Raw genomic sequence first — 21,698 nt, forward strand, 5'->3', positions numbered from 1 at the left:
TATTGGCCCTACTCTGTGTACTCTGTGAGTGACGGGGGGGGGAGCTCTTCAACCCCCTGATCGGCCCTGCTCTGTACGTGACAGGAGGGAGCTCCTCAACCCCCTGATGGGCCCTGCTCTGTGCATGACAGGGGGCAACGCCCCAACCCCGATCGGCCCTGCTCTGTGCATGACGGGGTGGCGCCGCAACTTCCCTATCGACCCTGCCTTGAGTGTGACGGGGCAGTGCCCCCCATCGGCCCTACCCTGAGCGTGACTAGGGGTGGCATCGCAACCTCCCAATCCGCCCTGCTCTGTGCATGACAGGGGGCAGCGTCCCAACTCCCCAATCGGCCCTGCCCTGAGCCCGACCAGGGGCTGCACCTAGGAATTGGGCCTGCCCTCTGCCATCCGGGAGCAGGCCTAAGCCAGCAGGTCATTATCTCCTGAGGGGTCCCAGACTGTGAGAGGGCACAGGATGGGCTGAGGGACCCCCTCTCCCCGCCGAGTGCACAAATTTTTGTGCACCAGGCCTCTAGTTGTTTAAATAAACTTCTTGTTTAAAACAACACAAAACACACCTGGGAGAATAAAAGGACATTTCTCTGGTCTGCCACCTGCTGGTGAATTCTAGCAATGCCATGGTTACATTGAATTTAGTGCCTGAACCCTATCTCACTACCTGAGCTCCCTTCACATACCTTTTTTTGGTCTGAGTTTCATAATTTCTTTTCCATTCTGTAATCCCTTTTCTATTTTTGTCATGCAAATACTTTATTATATACTTTTTTTGTTAATTAATATGTGTCAGGTCCTAGCTATTTTCAAATGTTTATAATTCTTACCAATTTGTATCTCTTCCCAAGACCTCTGCCTGATCAATCTCAGGAACAGACAGTCACAGTGGATCAGGTGCTCTTTCAGGACCAGTCAAAATCTCTGAGGAAGTGACTCTTGGTTAAGGCACCGAATCCTGGTGAGACTGGGTGAACCACCCGCAGCAGTCAATGCCCTTGGTCATGTGAGTGGGAGCTCAGGGCTGTGTGGAGGACGGATTTGAAGAGAACAAGACTGCAGCAGGAGGGACAGTTAGGAGGCTACTGTAATAGTGATTTGGACAAGTCTGAGGGCTTGAACCGGGGAGTCTTAATAGGGCAGGAGCAGAATAGACGAAGCGGGGCTTTCTGCTGGAGTAAGAGTCAGATTCCTGGTTTCCCACTTGGGTGACTGGGTGATCTGCAGTGTCATCAAGTTAGGCAGCAAATACAGGCACACATCTAAGCAGGTTAAGGGGAAACCCAGGTTTGTTTGTTTTTTAAATATATTTTATTGATTTTTTACAGAGAGGGATAGAAAGTTAGAAATATCGATGAGAGAGAAACATCCATCAGCTGCCTTTTGCACACTTCCTATTGGGGATGTGCCCGCAACCAAGGTACATGCCCTTGATCAGAATCGAACCTGGGACCCTTCAGTCTGCAGGCCGACGCTCTATCCACTGAGCCAAACCGGTTAGGGTGGAAACCCAGGCTTTGAATAAAGTGTGGGTTAGCTTTAGAATGTCTATGCAAAAATAATATATAGCAGGCAGTGGAAAATAAAGGTTAGAGAATGGAGTGTCACCAATATTTGGGTGCAGGCGAAATGAGGAGAATGGATGAGATGGTTCTGGGAGCACAGGCAGAATAAGGACAACAGTGAGTTAGAGCTAGAAATGGGCACACTAGCATTTACAGGCCCTAAAAGAGGCATTAGTTCTGGAAGCATATGCAGAATAAAGACAAGACTGAGTTGGAGACAGAAGTGGGCACACTAGCATTTGCAGGACAGGCCCAAAAAGAGGCATTCCTGATGGAGACCATAAAGGAAAAGTCAGAAAGAAAATCCCAGGAGAGTGCTATCACAGGTGAAAGAACAAGTTTCCAGAAGGTGGGAGTGATGGATAAACTGAATGGATCAGTAATATGAGGGCTAAAACTATATTACTTAATTTGGCAACTGGAAAGTCACCGGTAACCTAACTGAGAAAAACTTGCATAGAGTAGCAGATAGGAAGGTGGACTGCAGCAGGTTGAGCAGTGCCTATGAGTTGATGAAACCGAGGGTAGCTTCTTTAAAGAAGTTGGTGTGAGAAAGGATGCTTGGGGTGGAATAATAATTAGGAGCGGCTGTATCATGCAAGGACAAGGGATGAAATGAAACCATCTAAGTAAGGTGCTCAGCACAGTATCTAGGATATAGTAAGTGTCCAAGAAATGTGAATTGTTACCATTCACTTGTTGAGCATATAATAATTTCAGACCTTATTATGCACCAGGCTCTGCTCTGGGCCCGTAGATTTAGTAAATAGACAAGAGACAAAAACTTTGCCCAAGGAGCTGACATTCTAGCGAGGAGATAGACAAGAAACAAAATAACTCAAAATGTATGGTATACTTGATAGTGATAAATGCAAAGGAGAAAAAAAGAAACTGAGGAAAGGAGATATAAAATGCTGAAGGAGAGAACAAAATTTTAGATTGGGTGGCCTGGGAGGGCTTCACTGAGGTGACTTTTTTAAAAAATATATTTTTATTGATTTCAGAGAGGAAGGGTGAGGGAGAGAGAGAGCGAGCTAGAAACATCAATGATGAGAGAGAATCACTGATCGGCTGCCTCCTGCACTACCCCTACGGTGGACCGAAGCCCGCAACCCAGGCATATGCCCCTGACCGGAATTAAACCTGAGATCCTTCAGTCCGCAGGCCGACACTCTATCCACTGAGCCACACCAGCTAGGGCTGAGGTGACTTTTAAGTAAAGACCCAAAGAAGTGAGAAAGGTACCTATAACTAAAAGTAGGGAATAATACTAATTATTATTATTGTTACTAGCATTTTTAATACAGTAAGACTGTTATTATATCATCACTACCATCTTTGTCACAATTGACATTATCATCATTCCTGCCATCTCTGAAACTCATGGGACCAAACGTGTAACCAGATATTCCCTCATTGCAGCTGGGTGGTGAGCTAGTATAAGGGGGTACATTAGAAGCAAAGCCACAGATGTGAACCGGTCTCACATGTAGTCATTGCAAATAAAAAGCTGCTTCACAGCCCTAGTCGGTTTGGCTCAGTGGATAGAGCGTCGGCCAGCGGACTGAAAGATCCCAGGTTCGATTCCGGTCAAGGGCATGGACCTGGGTTGCAGGCACATCCCCAGTAGGAGGTGTGCAGGAGGCAGCTTATTGATGTTTCTCTCTCATCGATGTTTCTAACTCTCTATTCCTCTCCCTTCCTCTCTGTAAAAAATCAATTAAAAAAAAAAAAAAAAAAAAAGCTGCTTCACATGTGTGCTGAAGAGATGAGATGGCCAGCACCAGGCTGATCTCCCATCCCGCCTGCACATTAACAGGCCATCTTCAGACCCAAAGGGCAGACACACAGACGTCTCTGAAGCCACAGGAAATGTAACTGCAGCTTGAATCAGTGCAGATGCAGTATGTAATATAGAGGTCACAAGAGAAGATTATATAATCAAGTATGTTTATCTGATTGTTGGGTAGAGGACTCAGTCAGTTCCATCTGGGAATAATAAAGAAGAACTGGAATTTCTGACTATTCACCCAGCCCCGTACACTGCTGAGAATAGCTAGATGTGTGACAAGCTTTCATGGGACTACACTAAACAAGGAGATCAGGTCTTGCTTGTGATGGATGCATTTGATCTTTCAACAGATTGTCTTAGACTAATTACTATCCTCTTCAATTCAGAGAAAATGATACAAAAAATAAATAAAAGGAAGAGAATCCAAATGCCTGAGCACTCATCCTATCTTCAACATGTTTAAATTGCTACAAATTTCTTAAAAGGTACAACAAGTGTTCATTCCTTCACAATCACAGGTCATGATGGCAGATGGCATGCAACAGGAAATGTGACCTGTAGGCTTTAACAACAAACCCCTTTCCTCAACTGAGGTAATAGAAAAGTTTTGAAATTATCCTAGGTTCATTTTTTAGGTGTATTGATTACCTAAAGAGAGTCAATACAGAACTTCTCTAATAAAAAAAACCCACAAAACCTCAAGACCATAACATAGCTTAACTAGCAGTGCTTAGAATATAGAAACATTTTCATAAATTCCTTGAAAATGTCTGTGTAAATAAAATAGATTATAAGCAATTCTCTCCAGCTACAAAACCAAATTAAACCATGTAACAACTAAGAAAATGCCCATGAAAGAAAGTAAACAAGACATTTATGGCTCAAGTGAACAGTAATATGCTATATTTTTAATATTATTACTGCCTTATCATATGTTTACTATAAAACATTTCATATATATGTACAAATATATATATATATATATATATATATATATATATATATAAAAGCATGTATACTATATTATATTCCTGCATGTTACATGCTTTCTAAGGACTCCAGATGCTGACCTCACAAACATCATCTAAATCCATTTTAAGGCCACAAAATGAAATGCAGGTAAGAAGAGATTTTTAGTGTGTCCATCCCTCCATATAGGAAGCCAGCGTCCACATCCTCTGGGACTCTCAGCTGCGGTGGAGTGCAGGGGAGGGAGGGAGGGAAGAGGACAGCAACTATCCGCAGACTTCACTGAACCTGGTAATGACTTAAGCAGCAGGATTTAAGTTACCATGAGTTTTACTGTCTTTTAGAAACACCCTCATGCCGTCATGCCGTGGCCGAAGCACTGAAGGATGTCTGTGTTCCATGTAAGCTGTTGAGCCAGGGTGCCCATGATGTCTGGGGAGTCCCTCAGCCCAGACCGTAGAAGAAACTTGATGCAGGCCAGGTGCTGACCCGCGCAGGCCAGGTGTAGGGCTAGGCAGAGAGAGAAGTCACACAAACTTAGTGCATGATCCTCAAAGCAATACAGTAGGCTGCTCCTAATGAAAATATTGATTCTTTTAACTGTATAGATTTTATATTTCCACAATCCATCTGTGTGACTTTGCCCATACTAGATTAAAACATGTTTTCTGTTAAGCTGATTGGGATAAAAATAACAAGACCAACTGGAGAGGATTTAAGAGATTTGACTAAAGCAACAAAGCAAGTTTATGAGAAATAGGAGACTTTAACTGGTACAGAAAAAATTTTCAAAGTTTTGTGAACTCTCTGGGTAAAAGTATCACTATGAATGAGAATGATATGACAAAAACAAATAGAGCTAACAGATCTTCCTGTTCTGGTTAAAAATTAGCGCTGAAAAAACCCTGGCTCCTGCTCTGGTCTTCAGAAGAATGTCTGTGTCCCTGGATTTGGGGACCATCCTCTGTGGCCTCATAGTTACCTATGAGTCTTTGAAGCATCATGAAGCCTCCACTAAACTCCTGAAGGATGGCCATTGACACAGAGAATATTACTGAGTTTATTCGAAAGTATGAGTTTAAAGAATTAGCTCTGAACATATCCTTCTGAGCTCTAAATTGAGAAAACTGTAATGATTGTAGTTTTTAAATACACTTAAAAGAGAGATGACCTATGAAGCATCTATAAACTACCTGAATAGCTGGTGGCATCATGACAATATAAAGTGTTTTTATGTCACATATACTGTTGTAGTTTAAAATGATAAAAACATAATAACAGCAGTAATAATGGATAGTAGTCATCATCATTGCCATGAGAACAGCAACAGTTCTATTTGGAGATGTAATTTTTTTTTTTGAGATGTAATTTTAAGGAAAAGTTGCTGAGCTAGTAGAGGAATAACATTAAAACCAATGTTTTTTTTTTTAATATATGTTTTATTGATTTTTTACAGAGAGGAAGGGAGAGAGATAGAGAGTTAGAAACATCGATGAGAGAGAAACATTGATAAGCTGCCTCCTGCACATCTCCTACTGGGGATGTGCCCACAACCAACGTACATGCCCTTGACCGGAATCGAACCTGGGACCTTTCAGTCCGCAGGCCGACGCTCTATCCACTGAGCCAAACCGGTTTTGGCAAAACCAATGTTTTTAAAAGTCCATGTAGCCCTAGTCAGTTTGGCTCAGTGGATAGAGTGTCAGCCTGAAGACTGAAGGGCCTCAGGTTCAATTCTGGTCAAGGGCATGTACCTCGATTGCAGGCCTGATCCTGGCCCGGGTCAGGGCAGGCAACCAATCGATTTCTCTCTCTATCTCTCCCCCTTTCTCCCACTCTGTCTGAAAATCAATGAAGAAAATATCCTTGGGTGAGGATTAACAACAATAAAAAAGTGCATGTATTGTTTATATTCCATTGAATAATAATTTCCAAGGCACAAAGAAACTGTACCTGATCGATTTCTTTCATCTTTAGAGTTGATGTCAGCACCCAAGGAAATGAGCATCTGAACTGTACTCACATGTCCTTCCTGAGGAGTGAAATAAACTCATTATCACTGTGACAAGCACCTTTAAACATAAACATGAATCTATATATTAGGTCATTTTTCTAAAATACTCAACTGCTAAAACTATATTTTCGTATCTAAAGGAAAAATCATCACATCACTCTCAAACTCCACTATAAATCATTAAAGATAGATTTTGGTGATATTCAGTTATTAGAAAATAGATGGTCAACTTTGGAGGCCAAATTACCAACTAATACAGTTGGGTTTCCTTCAGTGTAATGAGCGTACAGAACACACAATTCCAAATTCTCCCAAGTACACACACTCTTTGCTAAAATCTTTAGGGCAGAGATAAATTAGAAAAGATGGTCACCTCTCCTGGATGGGACTCTCATCATAGCTGGCATTATCATTCATGAGGCAATTTATACACTTTCTATCTAGCCAGTTAGTTCACTAGTATGTGGTGAGACTGAAGTCAAGGTTGTAGGTTCAATTTTCCTATGGGTGGACCCTCTAGCCTCCCTTCCCCCCCCTCTTAGCACACCGCCATTTATCTAACCACTTTCTCATAGGAGAATGCAGGCAAGAGTGTGTAGGTCAGGGTGAGGGGATGGACTAGAGGGGTTCAATGGGGGAACATAGGGGACATATGTAATACTGTCAACAATAAAGATTTATTTTTAAAAAATTGCTAAAAAAATAAGAGTGTGTAAGTCATCAGAAAACAGTCTTGTTGCTAGAAAAACAAGTAAAGGCAAGTAGCCAATCATGTTAAAGATAATAAGCAAATACTCCTAGTATTTAAAACAGGAGGAAAACTTTTTAAAATAAGATTTTTATTAAGTGAGAATTCTTCTTTTTTAAAAATGTTTTTAAAACTGATTTTTTAGAGAGAGAAGAAGAGAGAGGGATAGAGAGATGGAAACATTGATGAGAGAGAAACATCGATTGGCTGCCTCCTGCACCCTCCCACTGGGGATCGAGCCTGCAACCCGGGCATGTGCCCTAGACAGGAATTGAACCAGGGATCTCTTGGTTCATGGATCAATGCTCAACCACTGAACAACACAAGCCGGGCTGTAGTGAAAAATTTTTGCACGTCTTAAAATATTTTATACATTAGAGAGGCTGGTAAATGCAATTCCCTTCCCTCAATTAATAAATTTTAACTCTTCTGAAATCTACCATTAGGAGAGAGGGCTAGGAATTTAATATAATGGATTTTTACAGCTTCAAAAACATCATTCTTGAAGATGAAAAAAGGGCAGGATGAAACATAAAATCCAGGCATTGAATGGAATAAAGGGTGTTTTCAGTTTTTGCCTAGCAACAAATAAAGGTAGGTTTCTATTTAAAGGGATGCAGGGCTTCCCTTTAACATTTTAGGAGCATATCATGAGCAATTTTTTTCTTCCAGAGATGGAACCAAAGCAATAGGACAGTGGAGCTATTTCTCAGTAAAGTAAGGCAAGCCTAAGGAAGCAGGGACAACTTTATGAAAAGAAACAAACCTTAGCTGCATAATGAAGTGCTGTAAGGTGGGTTGATGTTGCTTTCACGTCTGCATCAATGCCAAGTTCAGATACCAAGAATCGGATGGCTTCATTCTGCCCAGTGACTGCTGCCCTGTGTATAGCCTGGGCTCCCAGGGAATCCTCAGCACAAATGCAAGCCTAGTAGGTTCGGGAGAGACAGGAACAAAAATAAGCAGCAGAGAAAGCTGGGTCCATGGACCTTCTGACATTTTAGCTAAAATTTGTTGCCTATATACATTTTTCTGGGCCTATGTTATATAGCTTTTGTCAGATTATTTATTTATTTTTATGGTGATTATTATTATTTTAATCTTTATTGTTGAGCTTTTGTCAGATTCTTAAAGGACTCTATAAACAAACAAACAAAAAGGTTAAGATTCAATGCTCTAAAGCAGTGGTTCTCAACCTTCTGGCCCTTTAAATGCAGTTCCTCATGTTGTGAACCAACCATAAAATTATTTTCGTTGCTACTTCATAACTGTAATGTTGCTACTGTTAATGAATCGTAATGTAAATATCTGATATGCAGGATGGTCTTAGGTGAAAAGGGTCGTTCGACCCCTAAAGGGGTCGCGACCCACAGATTGAGAACCACTGCTTTAAAGTGTGCCAAAAGTGCACTCAGTGGGGTTTGTTGTTATTACTATAAAACAGCTACTGTTACTTTGCTGCCATGGAGGGGTTGCTCAGTTGGTTAGAGCATCATCCTGATATGCCTAGGTTTTGGGTTTGAACCCCAGGGCACATACAAGAATCAACCAATCTATATATATAAAAGCCTAATGTGCAAAGTGTCCCCTGGGGAATTCAACCGACTGGGAGTTCAATTGATCGCTATGATGTGCACTGACCACCAGGGAGCGGCATAGAATGAAGGAAGGCACCGGCCAGTAGCTGGCAGCGGCTAGGGACTACCCATGCACGAATTTCGTGCACTGGGCCTCTAGTGAATACATAAATAAGTGGAACAATGTTTCTCTCTCTCTTTCGCTAAAATCAATTAAAAAAACATCTTATTTTGCTAATTATATTTAATCCTTAGAATAACCCTCTGAAGAATTAAAATTTGTCACGATTTTACAGATGGAAATACTGATGCTTAAAGAGGTTACGGGGGGGACCCATGGCAGTGCTGGAATTTGAACCCAGGATCTGAATAACCATGATCTCTTTTTATCCTATGACTAAAACTCATAGAAAATACCAAATCATTGCTGTACCTTATGTTTTTCGAGGAGCAGCCTGGCTATGTTGATGTGCCCACATTGAATTGCATCCATAAAGGGTGTGAGGCCACATTTGTCTCTGCAGTCTGGTTGATACTGACACCTAGAGCCCAAACCCAAAATAACAGAACTGAGAAGAATCACTGCTTCAAACCCAATGGACAGTTGACTCTTGACCACTTGCAGTAGATGACATACCCTACAAATGTTCTGTGAAAATCTGCAGCACTCTCCCTCTTTTCCTCATCTCAATATTAGAACTTAGCTCTTCAACAGTATGTCGGTTTCCCCCAGCGAATCTGTTCTTCCTCTAAACTTCTGTCATTCCATATTATGGACTACAATTTCTCCAACTTCTCATGCCAGGAGCCCTGATGTCACCCCTTAGCTCTCAAACCCAATCTATTACCTCTCAATTCTGTATTCAAAATATTTTAATTGTATCTTTCTCTTTCGCTTTTACCCCTTAGGACCAAATCAATAGACAATAGCTTCCTGTTTTTCTCACCTTGGCTTCTGCTTTGCTAATTCATTCTCACAGCTACCAGAATAATCTTTTCACCATGCAATTTGGTATGGCTGCTCCTGTTATAAACCTTTAACTAGTATGTCCCAAAAACAAAGCACAAAATTTGGAACTTCCGCATGACCTCTAGTGGTCAAGATACTGTCCCACAAAATTGCCTCTCCAGCTTTCTCTTGCCCACATACCCACCGCTCTGTGCTTACTGTAACCTACCTTCCTTATGGTTGTTCTTTCTTCTAGGTCCTGCTTTTTTCCTGGTCCTACCTGCCCTATCATCTTCTTAGTTTCACCTCCCACCTATCCTATCTTCTTATGTTCCATCTTCTTCATGGTCCAACCTGTCCTATCTTCTCAGTCCTACCTTCTTCACCATCCTATCTTACCTGCCCTACTTGGTCCTACCTTCTTCTGTCCTATCTTCTTCTCCATCACACCTCCCCTTTTTCCGTTTCTACCCTCAACTTCCTGTCCTGTCTTCTCAGTCACACCTCCCACCAATCTGATCATCTTCTTTTCCTACCTTCTTCATGATCCTGCCTTTTTCCTGGTCTTTCATTTGCCCAGCTCTTTGCTGCCTTTGCACTTGCTGACGCCCTCTGCTTAGAAATTATTTCTCCATTATTCACTTGGCAAACTCCAATGCATTCTTCAAATCACAGCTCTGTGACTTCACACAGGCCTGTCTTCTCTCCTGTATCAACAGCACCTTTGCTTCCACATGCCATTGTGTACTTTTCCTCTTAGCATTACAGGTTTCTCCCACTAGCTGAAAGTAGAGCATTCCTACAAAACTTTTTGTAAGCCAAAATGACATAAAGCAATGAGTATCTTCACCTTTCTGAAAGTTTGCATTACACGTGCCATTTCACTTTTATGAAAGACCTGCATTGCTACAGTAACAGCTTTTCTTATAAAAGTGAAAATCCTCTTCGGATTCTTTTGATTAGTGAAAAAATGTACTAATGTAGGTCTTATATATGGGCGAAGTGGGATAATACAAACTTTCAGAAAACAGAGATACCTGTATTACAATTTATAATTTTATGCTATTTACTTGATTGCCTATACTTGTCTTCCACACCAGTCTACAGGTTGTTAGGGAAAGGACTGCATTTGTTTTGCTTACCACCCAGCACCTAACAGATAGGAGGTGCTTCCAAAAATGTTTGTCCAATGAATGAATATCTATAAATTTGCTGACAACCAAGTATGCTCCAATTTGTAGTAGGCAAGCCCTACATAAGCGATGCTTTCAGGGCACTGCATTAAGCCCTCCTCTATTCTTACTATGCACAGTCTACTTAGGTAATCTCTTCCACTCTTAAAAATTCAATCATCATCTCTTTGTTGATGAAGCCCATATTTGTATCTCAGCCCATACCTGTTTTTTGGGCTTCATATCTGTGTCTCTAACTGCTCCCTTGACATCTTTGCTTGGATGTCTCACAGACACATGCACTCAACATGTCCAAAAGTGAACCTGTCATCTTTTCACACAAAACCTGCTCCCCCTCCACTGCTCTTTACCTCAGTAAATGGCACCAGCACCAGCTGCTTAAGTGAGAAACCTGAAAGTCATCCTTGACTTTTCCTTCTCTCCCAGTTCTTTTATTGAATCATTTGCCTAATAGGCCCTAGATCAGTGGTTCTCAACCTTGGCTGCACATTAGAATCACCTGGGAATCTTTTTAAAATCCTGATTTCTGGGCCTCATCCTGCAGAAATTCTGTTTCTTTGTTACTAATGTTGTGGCCCCACCCCATAACAAAGAAACAGAATTTCCAGAGGATGAGGCCCAGAAATCAGGATTTTAAAAAGATTCCCAGGTGATTCTAATGTGCAGCCAAGGTTGAGAACCACTGGCCTAGTTCTACTGATTCTACTGAAGTATCTTCAAATCTTTTCCTTCATCCCTACATTTAGCTTCTTAGTCCAGCTATAATCTCTTTCCCATTTAACTACAATAGCCTCCCAACAGCTTTCAAAGCACCCAATTTTGCTCCTCCTCCACTCCATTCGCTATTTTGCAACTAGAGGATCTTTGAAAAATGCAAACTTCTTATTCTACTCACTCTGCTTAAATCCCTTCAATGGCATCTTATATGCTTAAAATAAAACCTAAAATCCTTCCCATAGCCTATAATGTCCCACCTGACTGAAACCTGCCCTTCCTCTCCTGCCTCACCCCGCCGCACCATTCTCCCCCTCACTATATGCTTCAGCACATACTGAGCTTCTTTAGGTTTCTTTCTTTAATTTTATTTTATTGTTTCAAGTATTACAAATAGTAGTACATATGTCTCCCTTTTTTTCCCCATTGACCTTCCCCGACTTCTTTCAGTTTCTTACATGCATTATGGTTTTCCCAGGATGAGCATCCCTGAGTACTGCTTCCTCTGACTGGAATGCCCCCCTGCCTCCCACTCTCAGCTTCCTTCAGGTCATAGTTTAAATAACACTGGGGCTGAGATTCCTCACTCCTAGGCCAAGTTGGGTCTTCTTGTCATATGCTTCTGCAGGGATCCTGCAATTCCTCGTAATGGCCACCAGATTCATACAACTAGTGCAGTGTCTGTGAGTTCCATAAGAGGGAAAACACATTGTCTCATTTCTATTGTAACCCCTGCATCTGGTACAATTCAAATAGGCACTGAATAAATAGATGAATGCTTGTTGAATGAACAAATAAATGACTTTCTCTCAAATTTGTTAGCCATTTTTGTTTTATGTTCTTTAAATTATCTGCTATGTCCTTTTGTTTTTTTCTCTTTTGGTACTTTAGTTGCTCTTGAACAATTTGCTTGAGCACTTTAAGTAGCATCGACATTAACTGTCATAATTAGCAAATATGTTCCTCAATCTGTTTTGTTCTTACCTCTGAAGAAGCACCTTTACTGCCTCTAAACAGCCATGCATTGCTGGGAGAAGAGAGTTGAGAATTAGAGTTTTTAGGTGCACATATAAAATGCTTTTTTCCTCCTGGCACTGGTCTCTGTCCCATCTTTTTTAGCTATGACTTACAGGAAGGGGCAATTAAAGTAGGTACATTAATAAAAATCTAGCTGGATAACTGGTAAAGAATGATGTTTTTACTGAATAGGTCCATAGCCAAAACTGATTATCTTGTCTTTATGAACACTTTTATGGCAAATTTTCAATCCTAAACTTACCTTTTGAGTTGAGCCAGGCAGTTTTTGCCCAGGAAATGTAAAAACATTTTAAGAGTAATTCATGACAAAATAACCAGGAATTTAATTCTACTACTAAAAATAACTATGGTCAATAATAAAGCTTTTTGACTATCTGTGCACCACTACTTTGTGTAAATGACTGGGTACTATTTCTCCAGAAAAGTAGGGGACCTAGTCAAACAATTTGTGAGCAGAGAAACGTTTTCTTCACTCTTGCAAAAGGACTCCTTGGTCCTTACGTGCCCACTGTGGCTAGAACAATTGTATGCATATTTCCTAAACTATGTCATGTCACAGGTATTGATTTTTAGAGAAATTAAAAACCCTGTATTCTAATTCTATGAATTCTCTAGAAGGTAAAGATTATTTTCTAGATTTCTTGATCTGGACTCGTTCATTAATATCCATTTCATCTTACACCACAGCAGCTTTGCTTTTTACAAATTTAAAATAATCTATAAATAGATAATTCAGAATTAAGACTAATTACTCAAAACATTAAAAATGCCCTAAATTTATATTTGACATTATCACTACATAAGTCAAATACACTCAGGTATCTACAATAATAAAAGAGAAACATGGTAATTAGCGTACGACCGCTACCCTTTTCATTGGCTAATCAGTGAGTATATGCAAATTAACTGTCAGCCAAGATGGCGGCAGGCAGCCAGGCACTGAAGCGAGCATGAGGCTTGCTTGCTGCGGACTCCAACGTTCCTGCCTCACTTGCCGGCCTCTCAGTTGCAACTCTAAGCAACTATGTACTATGTTGCAAATAAGAAGGTAAACAAAACACCAGAAACCAGCTGGACTGAAAGCCAGCGGACCGAAACTTTGTATCGATGTTTTCAGCAGCGAGGCCTCAGAGCTAAAGCTGGCCCAGAATAAAAAAAAAAAAAAGAAAACAAGGAGCAGATGGAAGCTTCAGTCACTCGCTTCTGGAAAATAGCCCTCAGACCCTCACCCAGACTGGCCAGGCACCTCAGTGGGGACCCCCCACCCTGATCCAGAACACCCTTTAGGGCAAACCAGCCGGCCCCCATCCGTGCACCAGGCTTCTATTCTATATAGTAAAAGGGTAATATGCTTCCCAGCACCCAGATCAGCGGAGCAGTGAGGCTCCCGGCACCGGGATCAGCATGACAGGGGGCAGCGCCCAAACCCCCTGATCGCCCTGCGGCTCTGTGTGTGACGGGGGCGGGGCCACAACCTCCCTATCCGCCCTGCTCTGTTCATGACAGGGGAAGGCACCCCAACCCCCTGATCAGCCCTGTTCTGTGCCTGAGAGGGGGGAGTGCCCCAATCCCCTGATTGCCCTGCGGCTCTGTGTTTGACAGGGTGCAGCACACCAACCCCCTGATCGGCCCTGCTCTGTGTGTGACAGGGTGCGGCGCCCCAACCTCCCCTCCCCCCGCCACGGGCCCTACTCTGTGTGTGACAGGGTAGAGCCATAACATCTCCATTGGCCCTGCCCCGAGTGTGACAGTGGTAGCGCCCCAACCCCCTGATCGGCCCTGCTCTGTGGCTGATAGAGGGTGGCACCCCAACCCCCTCCACGGGCCTTGCTCTGTGTGACAGGGTAGAGCCATAACCTCCCCATTGGCCCTGCCCTGAGTGTGACAGGGTGCAGCGCCCCAACCCCCTGATCCACCCTGCTCTGTGTGTGACAGGGGGCGGTGCCCCAACTCCCCTATCGGCCCTACTCTGTGAGTGACAGGGGGGAGCTCCTCAACTCCCTGATCGGCCCTGCTCTGTGCGTGACAGGGGGCAGCGCCCCAACCCCCTGATTGGCCCTGCTCTGTGTGTGACAGGGGGCAGCACCCCAACCGCCTGATCGGCCCTGCTCTGTGCGTGACAGGGGGTGGCGCCGCAACCTCCCCATCGACCCTGCCTTGAGTGTGACAGGGGGCGGTGCCCCAATCCCCAATCGGCCCTACCCTGAGTGTGACTGAGGGTGGCATCGCAACCTCCCGATCCGCCCTGCTCTGTGCATGACGGGGCGGCGCCCCAACTCCCCAATCGGCCCTGCTCTGAGCCTGACCAGGGGCTGCACTTAGGGATTGGGCCTGCCCTCTGCCACCCGGGAGCAGGCCTAAGCCAGCAGGTCGTTATCTCCCGAGGGGTCCCAGACTGCGAGAGGGCACAGGCCGGGCTGGGGGGCCCCCCTCCCCCCGCCCCTCGAGTGCACAAATTTTTGTGCACCGGGCCTCTAGTTTAATTATAAGTACCTATGTTTACTTAAATAGATAGTGCTGTGGTAGATATTGCTGAGGACATTTAAAAACTGTATCTTGCCCAGCTGGTGTGGCTTAGTGGTTGAGCATCGACAAATCAGGAGGTCACAGTTTGATTCTTGGTCATGGCACATGCCCAGGCTGAGGGCTCAATCCCCCCAATAGGGGGCATGCAGGAGGCAGCTGATCAATGATTCTCTCTCATCACTGATGTTTCTCTCTCTCTCTCTCCCTTCTCAGAAATCAATAAAATATATATATTAAAAACAAATAATCAAAAACCCTGTCTCTTTTCCTCCTGTCTTTAATAATAAAAAAATGTGAAAATGATCATAAAAATAGCAACAGCCTCACACTGTGCTAAGGGGTTTACCTACATTCGGCTCCTTAAACCCTGGAATAACCTTGTGATATGGGCATCATTGTCATCATTATCTTGCTGTTGAAACTAGCTCAAGAGACTAAGCTCCTTGCCCAAGGTCAAAGATTTAGTGAGGAAAAAACCAGCATACCATCTAACTAGCTGGGAAGACTAAGACTGATATTTATGAAAAGTGAACTAATAGAAGAAAGAAGTGCATGTTAAGTACCAAGTGACATTAGTTTTAGAAACTAAGTGTATGCCAAAATATCCAAAAGCTGCTCTTATTCACCAACCTCTATTTTCCAAAACCCTCCAACTTGGCCACTCCTCAGTGCCGGGGGAGGCAGAGCTCCGGGCCATACCTGCCGTGTGCAGAGGAGTTCTGCTAATTTTGCTCTCTGTCTTCCAGGCATCTGGGCAAACGGTGAGCAAGTACTGGAGGATTGGAGGGTCCCCTTCTCGGCTGGCAATATGGAAACTGTTCCAGCCATCTTTGTTCTTCAGAAGCGGATCTGCACCATGTTCTACAAGGTCCTGGATCACCTCGAGATTCTTCCTTGTGCAAGCCATCATCAGAGGAGTCCTAAGGCCAAAGAGGACAAGCTGTCAGATGGAAGGGTAGTTGAGACATTATAAGGGTACAACCAGGACTTTAAAAAACACACATCCTTGGTAGAGATGGAAAACCTAGAGGACTCAGGGATTTGGGAAGCAGGAAAACTTCCCACTACTTTGCCTTCCCTGAGGACTCTGGGTGAAATAAGAGGAAAATGATTGTGATGTAGGCATGCCTACAAAAGGGGGATACTAAGAAGGCAAAGCTGCTTCTGAGATAGTTTCTAGTATGGCACTGAATTGGGACAGAATTAGTCCAAATCATAAAGTTTGTCCTGAAGAATATTGCATAAAAGGTACTCTGCTGAACTTACCCCACTTACTTTAGTCAGAAACCACTTATCCTATCTTATATAATAAAAGGGTAACATGTAAACTGTTCCCTCAACTGGGAGTTTGACCAGGGGTCCCTCCCCCGCGGCCGATTGCCCCGATTGGGGTGGGCCCACTGGACCCCACCCACGCACGAATTTGTGCACCGAGCCTCTAGTTAATTATATTATGCTGAAAGAATTTTAAAAGAGCATTTGACACTGTACCTAGCTATAACAAACATACATTGGCGAAGCAAATGAAACAGTATGATTATAATAAGTCTCTGTACTAACTTGTGTCCACAACTATAGGAGAGTGAACTACATTATATCTATATCAAGAGAGATGGCTCTGGTCTTCCTCTCCTGTCATATGAATAATTTGGGGTAAGCCATTTCACTTCCATGAGTTTTTTTTTTGTGTGTGTGTGTCTGCAAAACGAAGAAGCTCTGATTTCTGAAAAGCAACAGCAGGTCTTGTTTACCTCCTCATTGCCAGGGTTAGAACCTGTGTCTGACACATTGTGGGAGCTCACTATACTTGAGTGATCTCTAAATCTCATCTATCTTAAAAGATTGCTATATTAGTTAATTACCAACACTACATTTTTTTGGGGGGGGAGGGGTAAGCTATACTAATAAAAGGGTAATATGCTAATTAGGGTGGACGGCTTCCAGACGTCCATCTGGACAAAGCCACAGTGGCTGCAAGACCCGGCCGGGGCTCAGGCAGCTGCGAGGCCAGGGCTCAAGGTGTGCCGTGCCAGCACAACCAAGGGTTCGGTGAGCCTGAGGGGGGTGGTGAAGGATTAAAGAAAAGACAAAGAGAATATAGCTGGGGTTCGGTGGATCTCCTGTGCCTGGATGAGGCCACAGAGAAGGATCCAGCCAGCAAGCTGAGGTTTTATTTTATAGTCAGAGAAAAACAAGGTAATGGTCACCATAGTTACAATGTTCTTGTGAGTTTCACTTATTTTGGCAGCACTTGCGGCACTTCCCACAGCCTATTAGCTACCTAGGAAGGATCTAGGGAGCACTATAAGGTTATGCTTAATTATGCTAAGAGGGCTCTGCCCTCTGAGCTGGAACTTGTTTGTGGCTCTGCCACAGGTCAATCCGAGGTTTAACTCTAGAGCCACTCCCTATATCACAGCAACTGTGAGCCCTGGTGGCTGTGAGGCCCAGGGCTCATGGCAGCCGTGGGCTCACGGCAGCTGTGGGCTCAGGCCTCGCAGCCATCATGGCTGGCAGTGGCAGCAGCAGTGGGGTGATGTGGGTGGCACTTTTCCCTGATCAGCCTGGTCGCCTCCCACAGAGGGAGGCCAGACTGCGGCTCCCCATGGGGAGCGGACCTAAGCCATCAGTACAGGGGTGGGCAAACTTTTTGACTTGAGGACCACAATGGGTTCTTAAACTGGACCGGAGGGCCGGAACAAAAGCACGGATGGAGTGTTTGTGTGAACTAATATAAATTCAAAGTAAACATCTACACTAATAAAAGAGAAACATGGTAATTGGCGTACGACCGCTACCCTTCCCATTGGCTAATCAGCGTATCCTTATGCAAATTAACTGTCAGCCAAGATGGCGGCCGGCAGCCATGCACTGAAGCGAACATGAGGCTTGCTTGCTCCAGTGACTGCAGACTCCAATGTTCCCCGCCTGACTTGCCGGCCTCTCAACTGCAACTCTAAGCAACTATTACTATGTTGCAAATAAGAAGCTAAACAAAACAGGCTTTCAGTCAGCCCTGGACTGCAACATTGTATCCATGTTTTCAGCAGCGAGGCCTCAGAGCTAAAGCTGGCCCAGAATAAAAAATAAAAAAAAAGAAAACAAGGAGCGGTTGGGAGCTTTTAGTCAACTGCCAGTGGGAAAACAGCCCTCAGCCCCTCACCCAGACTGGCCAGGAACCCCAGTGGGGACCCTCACCCTGATCCAGGACACCCTTCAGGGCAAACCAGCTGGCCCCCAGGCCTCTATCCTATATAGTTAAAGGGTAATATGCCTCCCAGCACCGGGATCAGCGTGACAGGGGGCAGCGCCCAAACCCCCTGATCAGCCTTGCTCTGTGCCTGACAGGGGGGAGCTCCCCAGTCCCCTGATTGCCCTACGGCTCTGTGTTTGACAGGGTGCAGCGCACCAACCCCCTGATCGGCCCTGCTCTGTGTGTGACAGGGTGCAGCGCCCCAACACCGCCCCCGCCCCACGTGCCCTGCTCTGTGCCTGATAGGGGGAGCTCCCCAATCCCCCGATTGCCCTGCGGCTCTGTGTTTGACAGGGTGCGGCGCACCAACCCCCTGATCGGCCCTGCTCTGTGTGTGACAGGGTGCGGTGCCCCAACCCCCTGATCGGCCCTGCTCTGTGGGTGATAGAGGGTGGCGCCCCAACCCCCCTCCACGGGCCTTGCTCTCTGTGTGACAGGGTAGAGCCATAACCTCCCCATTGGCCCTGCCCTGAGTGTGACAGGGTGCAGCGCCCCAACCCCCTGATCCGCCCTGCTCTGTGTGTGACAGGGGGCGGTGCCCCAGCTCCCCTATCGGCCCTACTCTGTGAGTGACAGGGGGCAGCGCCCCAACCCCCCTGATGGGCCCTGCTCTGTGAGTGACAGGGGGAAGCGCCCCAACCCCCTGATCGGCCCTGCTCTGTGAGTGACAGGGAGCAGCGCCCCAACCCCCTGATTGGCCCTGCTCTGTGAGTGACAGGGGGCAGCGCCCCAACCCCATGATCGGCCCTGCTCTGTGCGTGACAGGGGGTGGCGCCGCAACCTCCCCATCGACCCTGCCTTGAGTGTAACAGGGGGCGGTGCCCCAACCCCCCAATCAGTCTACCCTGAAAGTGACTGAGGGTGGCATTGCAACCTCCCGATCCGCCCTGCTCTGTGCATGACGGGGTGGTGCCCCAACTTCTCAATCGGCCCTGCTCTGAGCCTGACCAGGGGCTGCACTTAGGGATTGGGCCTGCCCTCTGCCACCCAGGAGCAGGCCTAAGCCAGCAGGTCGTTTCCTCCCGAGGGGTCCCAGACTGTGAGAGGGCACAGGCCGGGCTAGGGGACACCCCCCCCCCCCAGTGCACAAATTTTTGTGCACCGGGCCTCTAGTCATTACATAAAAGGGTACGCTCTTTTTTTTTTAGTTTTATTCATTTCAAACGGGCCGTAGTTTGCCCACGGCTGCGTCAGTAGGACAACCCCTGAGGGCTCCCGGACTGTGAGAGGGGGCAGGCCGGCTGAGGGACGAATTTTCATGTACTGGGCCTCTAGTGTAGTAACAACAGTGAATGAGAAATTAACAGGAAAACAACCAGATAAATGAAGGCTGGAATTTTCAAGAACCTCATGAAAGGAATGAATCTTGAGCAAGGCAGGATTATTGGAAAAGCAGGTAAGGTATTTCAGAAAGAAAAGAGAGAGAGAGAGAGAGAATGGGCAAAAATGTCTCACTGTGATTATACACTTACCAAATACATAATCAAATGAACCTCATCTTTTTAGTGTTTTGTTTTGTTTTTGGCTGTTTCCTTATCTGAAGTATTGCTTTGAGGAGAATATGAGGTCTATGCCTCTTGGAACTGTCTTTAGGTCAACTTTCCAGCAGCACGAGAAAAGCAGTCTTGTGCTTAGTCACAGCCAAGGTGCAACCCTCAAAACACAACCAGGCCTACTCCCCTCCTGGTGGGCAAAATGTACTTGACTATACATGGCTGTCTTCTGTGTTTATATATCATATCAGGAATTACTTGTAGGCAAGAACTTCATTATGTTATGAATTTTGCTACATTCATAACCTCTAAGCGAGTACTGAAAACAGTGTTGGTCTAACAAAATGCAAGTGGTTTGTGTGATGGTAAAGGTGAGTATGTTGACTGTGGAGGTGGTTATGCAAAACTACACATGATAAAATCACATACAGAGAGCATCACATACATAGAAGTGTAGGTACAATGTGAATAAGTTTATTGACTGTAGCAATGTCAATTTCTTAGTTCTGTTACTGTTGTGTAACCTGTTAACGCTGGGGGAGCCTAGGCACATGGGACTTCCCTGAACATTTCTTTGTAACCTTCTGTGAAGCTATAGCTATTTCAAAATTTAAAAAGTTAAACCAATGCCATTGGTGAAGTAATCATTTACCAGATATCCCCAGAAGAACTTCGTATCCTGGGGCTCATGTTATATGGGGAATTCATTGATATTATTCTGTTTGATCATATTCTGTACTGTTCTCTGCTTTATAAAGGGAAGCAACTGTCTGGACCAAACAGTTGACACCCAAGGTTTGGAACAATGTGCTCTAACGGGGAAGGTTGAGAAGCTATGCTGTAGACTCTACAGTGCAGAGTCAGAAAAAGTACATGGGAATATATGATTCTGGGGAAAAGAGGTTAAGGGGTGTCTTTCTGGAACTCCTGCCACCTACCAGTCAGCCTTCTTCAGGCAGTCGACCACAGCTCCTCGGCCCAGCAGGTACCGCACACAGTCCCGGTGACCCATGGAGGCAGCTTCGTGTAGGGGCCGCTTGTAGTCTCGGTTGGCAGCCTCGATGTCCATGTCCCAGGCCTCGGCCAGATAGGTCAGGATGTCCCGATGCCCGTGGCGGGCGGCGCAGTGCAGCAGGGTGTCCCCCGCCGGCCCGGGGCAGCTGGCGGCCCCCGCTCCCTGCAGTTCCTCCCGCAGGGCGCACAGTCGACCTTCTTGCACCAGCCTGTAGAGCCGCCTGGTGTCCCGGGACGCCGTCATGGCCACCGGGGACACGCGAGGGGCCCGAGTCCCCAGCCCTGCCCTGCGCTGCGCTACCCTCTCCGGACCGCGCGCCAGGGGCAGAGCCGCGCTTCCCTACGCCGGGTGGTTAGTGTCCCTGCAAACAACTCGCCTCCCGAACGCGCGCTCTGGGTGCGGGCATAGCCGTGTTCGAAGACGTGCTGCTGCCGACCGCACTGGTTTCAATTTGGGCAAAACATTAGTAGTTGCCGTCGAACCCGCTGGAGTCTGTGTTCACTCCACGCCGGGGCGCCCAGCTCCGAACCGCTGCCAGGGGAGGAGTCAGCGCGGTGCCTGCACTGGTGACGGGCCCCAGTGGCAGCTCAGCGCCCACGAGACACCGGTAAAGGAGCCGGAGTGGGGCCTCCCTCATCGCGACCCCCCCGCCACTCGAGCAGACTGTGGCCAACCTCCGCCCCGCCGCTGCCGTCCCTCCCGCCCCGAGAGCTCGGAGGAACTCTGGGAAAGTTTCCACTGGTCTTTTCACCCTAGCGGAAGTGCGGGAGGGGCGGGGCCTCCAGCCGTGGCCGCGCCCCCTCCGCGCGCGCGTTCCGATTGGCCGTGGGGGAAGTCCGTCAGCCCCGGAGGCGGGCT

General features: G+C 45.7%; 1 protein-coding gene across 1 annotated transcript; it reads right to left on the minus strand.

Moving 5' to 3' along the window:
• Positions 1–996: 996 nt before the first annotated feature.
• ANKRD16 (ankyrin repeat domain 16) lies at positions 997–21,531 on the minus strand. The gene is made up of 7 exons (XM_070391421.1): positions 20,764–21,531; positions 15,779–15,999; positions 12,500–12,542; positions 9,093–9,201; positions 7,849–8,010; positions 6,274–6,352; positions 997–4,830 (listed from the first exon to the last, which is right to left on the minus strand). The coding sequence occupies exons 1-7, from the start codon at positions 21,081–21,083 to the stop codon at positions 4,673–4,675; spliced, it is 1,092 nt and encodes a 363-aa protein (XP_070247522.1). The 5' UTR covers positions 21,084–21,531; the 3' UTR covers positions 997–4,672.
• Positions 21,532–21,698: the final 167 nt, after the last annotated feature.

Source organism: Myotis yumanensis, unplaced genomic scaffold (genome assembly GCF_028538775.1).
Source record: "Myotis yumanensis isolate MYYU_CA2020_CCGP unplaced genomic scaffold, mMyoYum1.0.hap1 SCAF_1, whole genome shotgun sequence".
NCBI classification, from domain to species: Eukaryota; Metazoa; Chordata; class Mammalia; order Chiroptera; family Vespertilionidae; genus Myotis; species Myotis yumanensis.

Excerpts from the sequence above, each read along its gene's own strand:
- ANKRD16 (XM_070391421.1), bottom strand. The coding sequence starts at position 21,083 with ATGACGGCGTCCCGGGACACCAGGCGGCTCTACAGGCTGGTGCAAGAA. Across the intron at positions 12,543-15,778 it reads AACTCCTCTGCACACGGCAG|CAATGCATGGCTGTTTAGAG; the intron begins GTATGGCCCGGA and ends CTCTTCTCCCAG. Across the intron at positions 8,011-9,092 it reads TGCTCCTCGAAAAACATAAG|GCTTGCATTTGTGCTGAGGA; the intron begins GTACAGCAATGA and ends CGAACCTACTAG.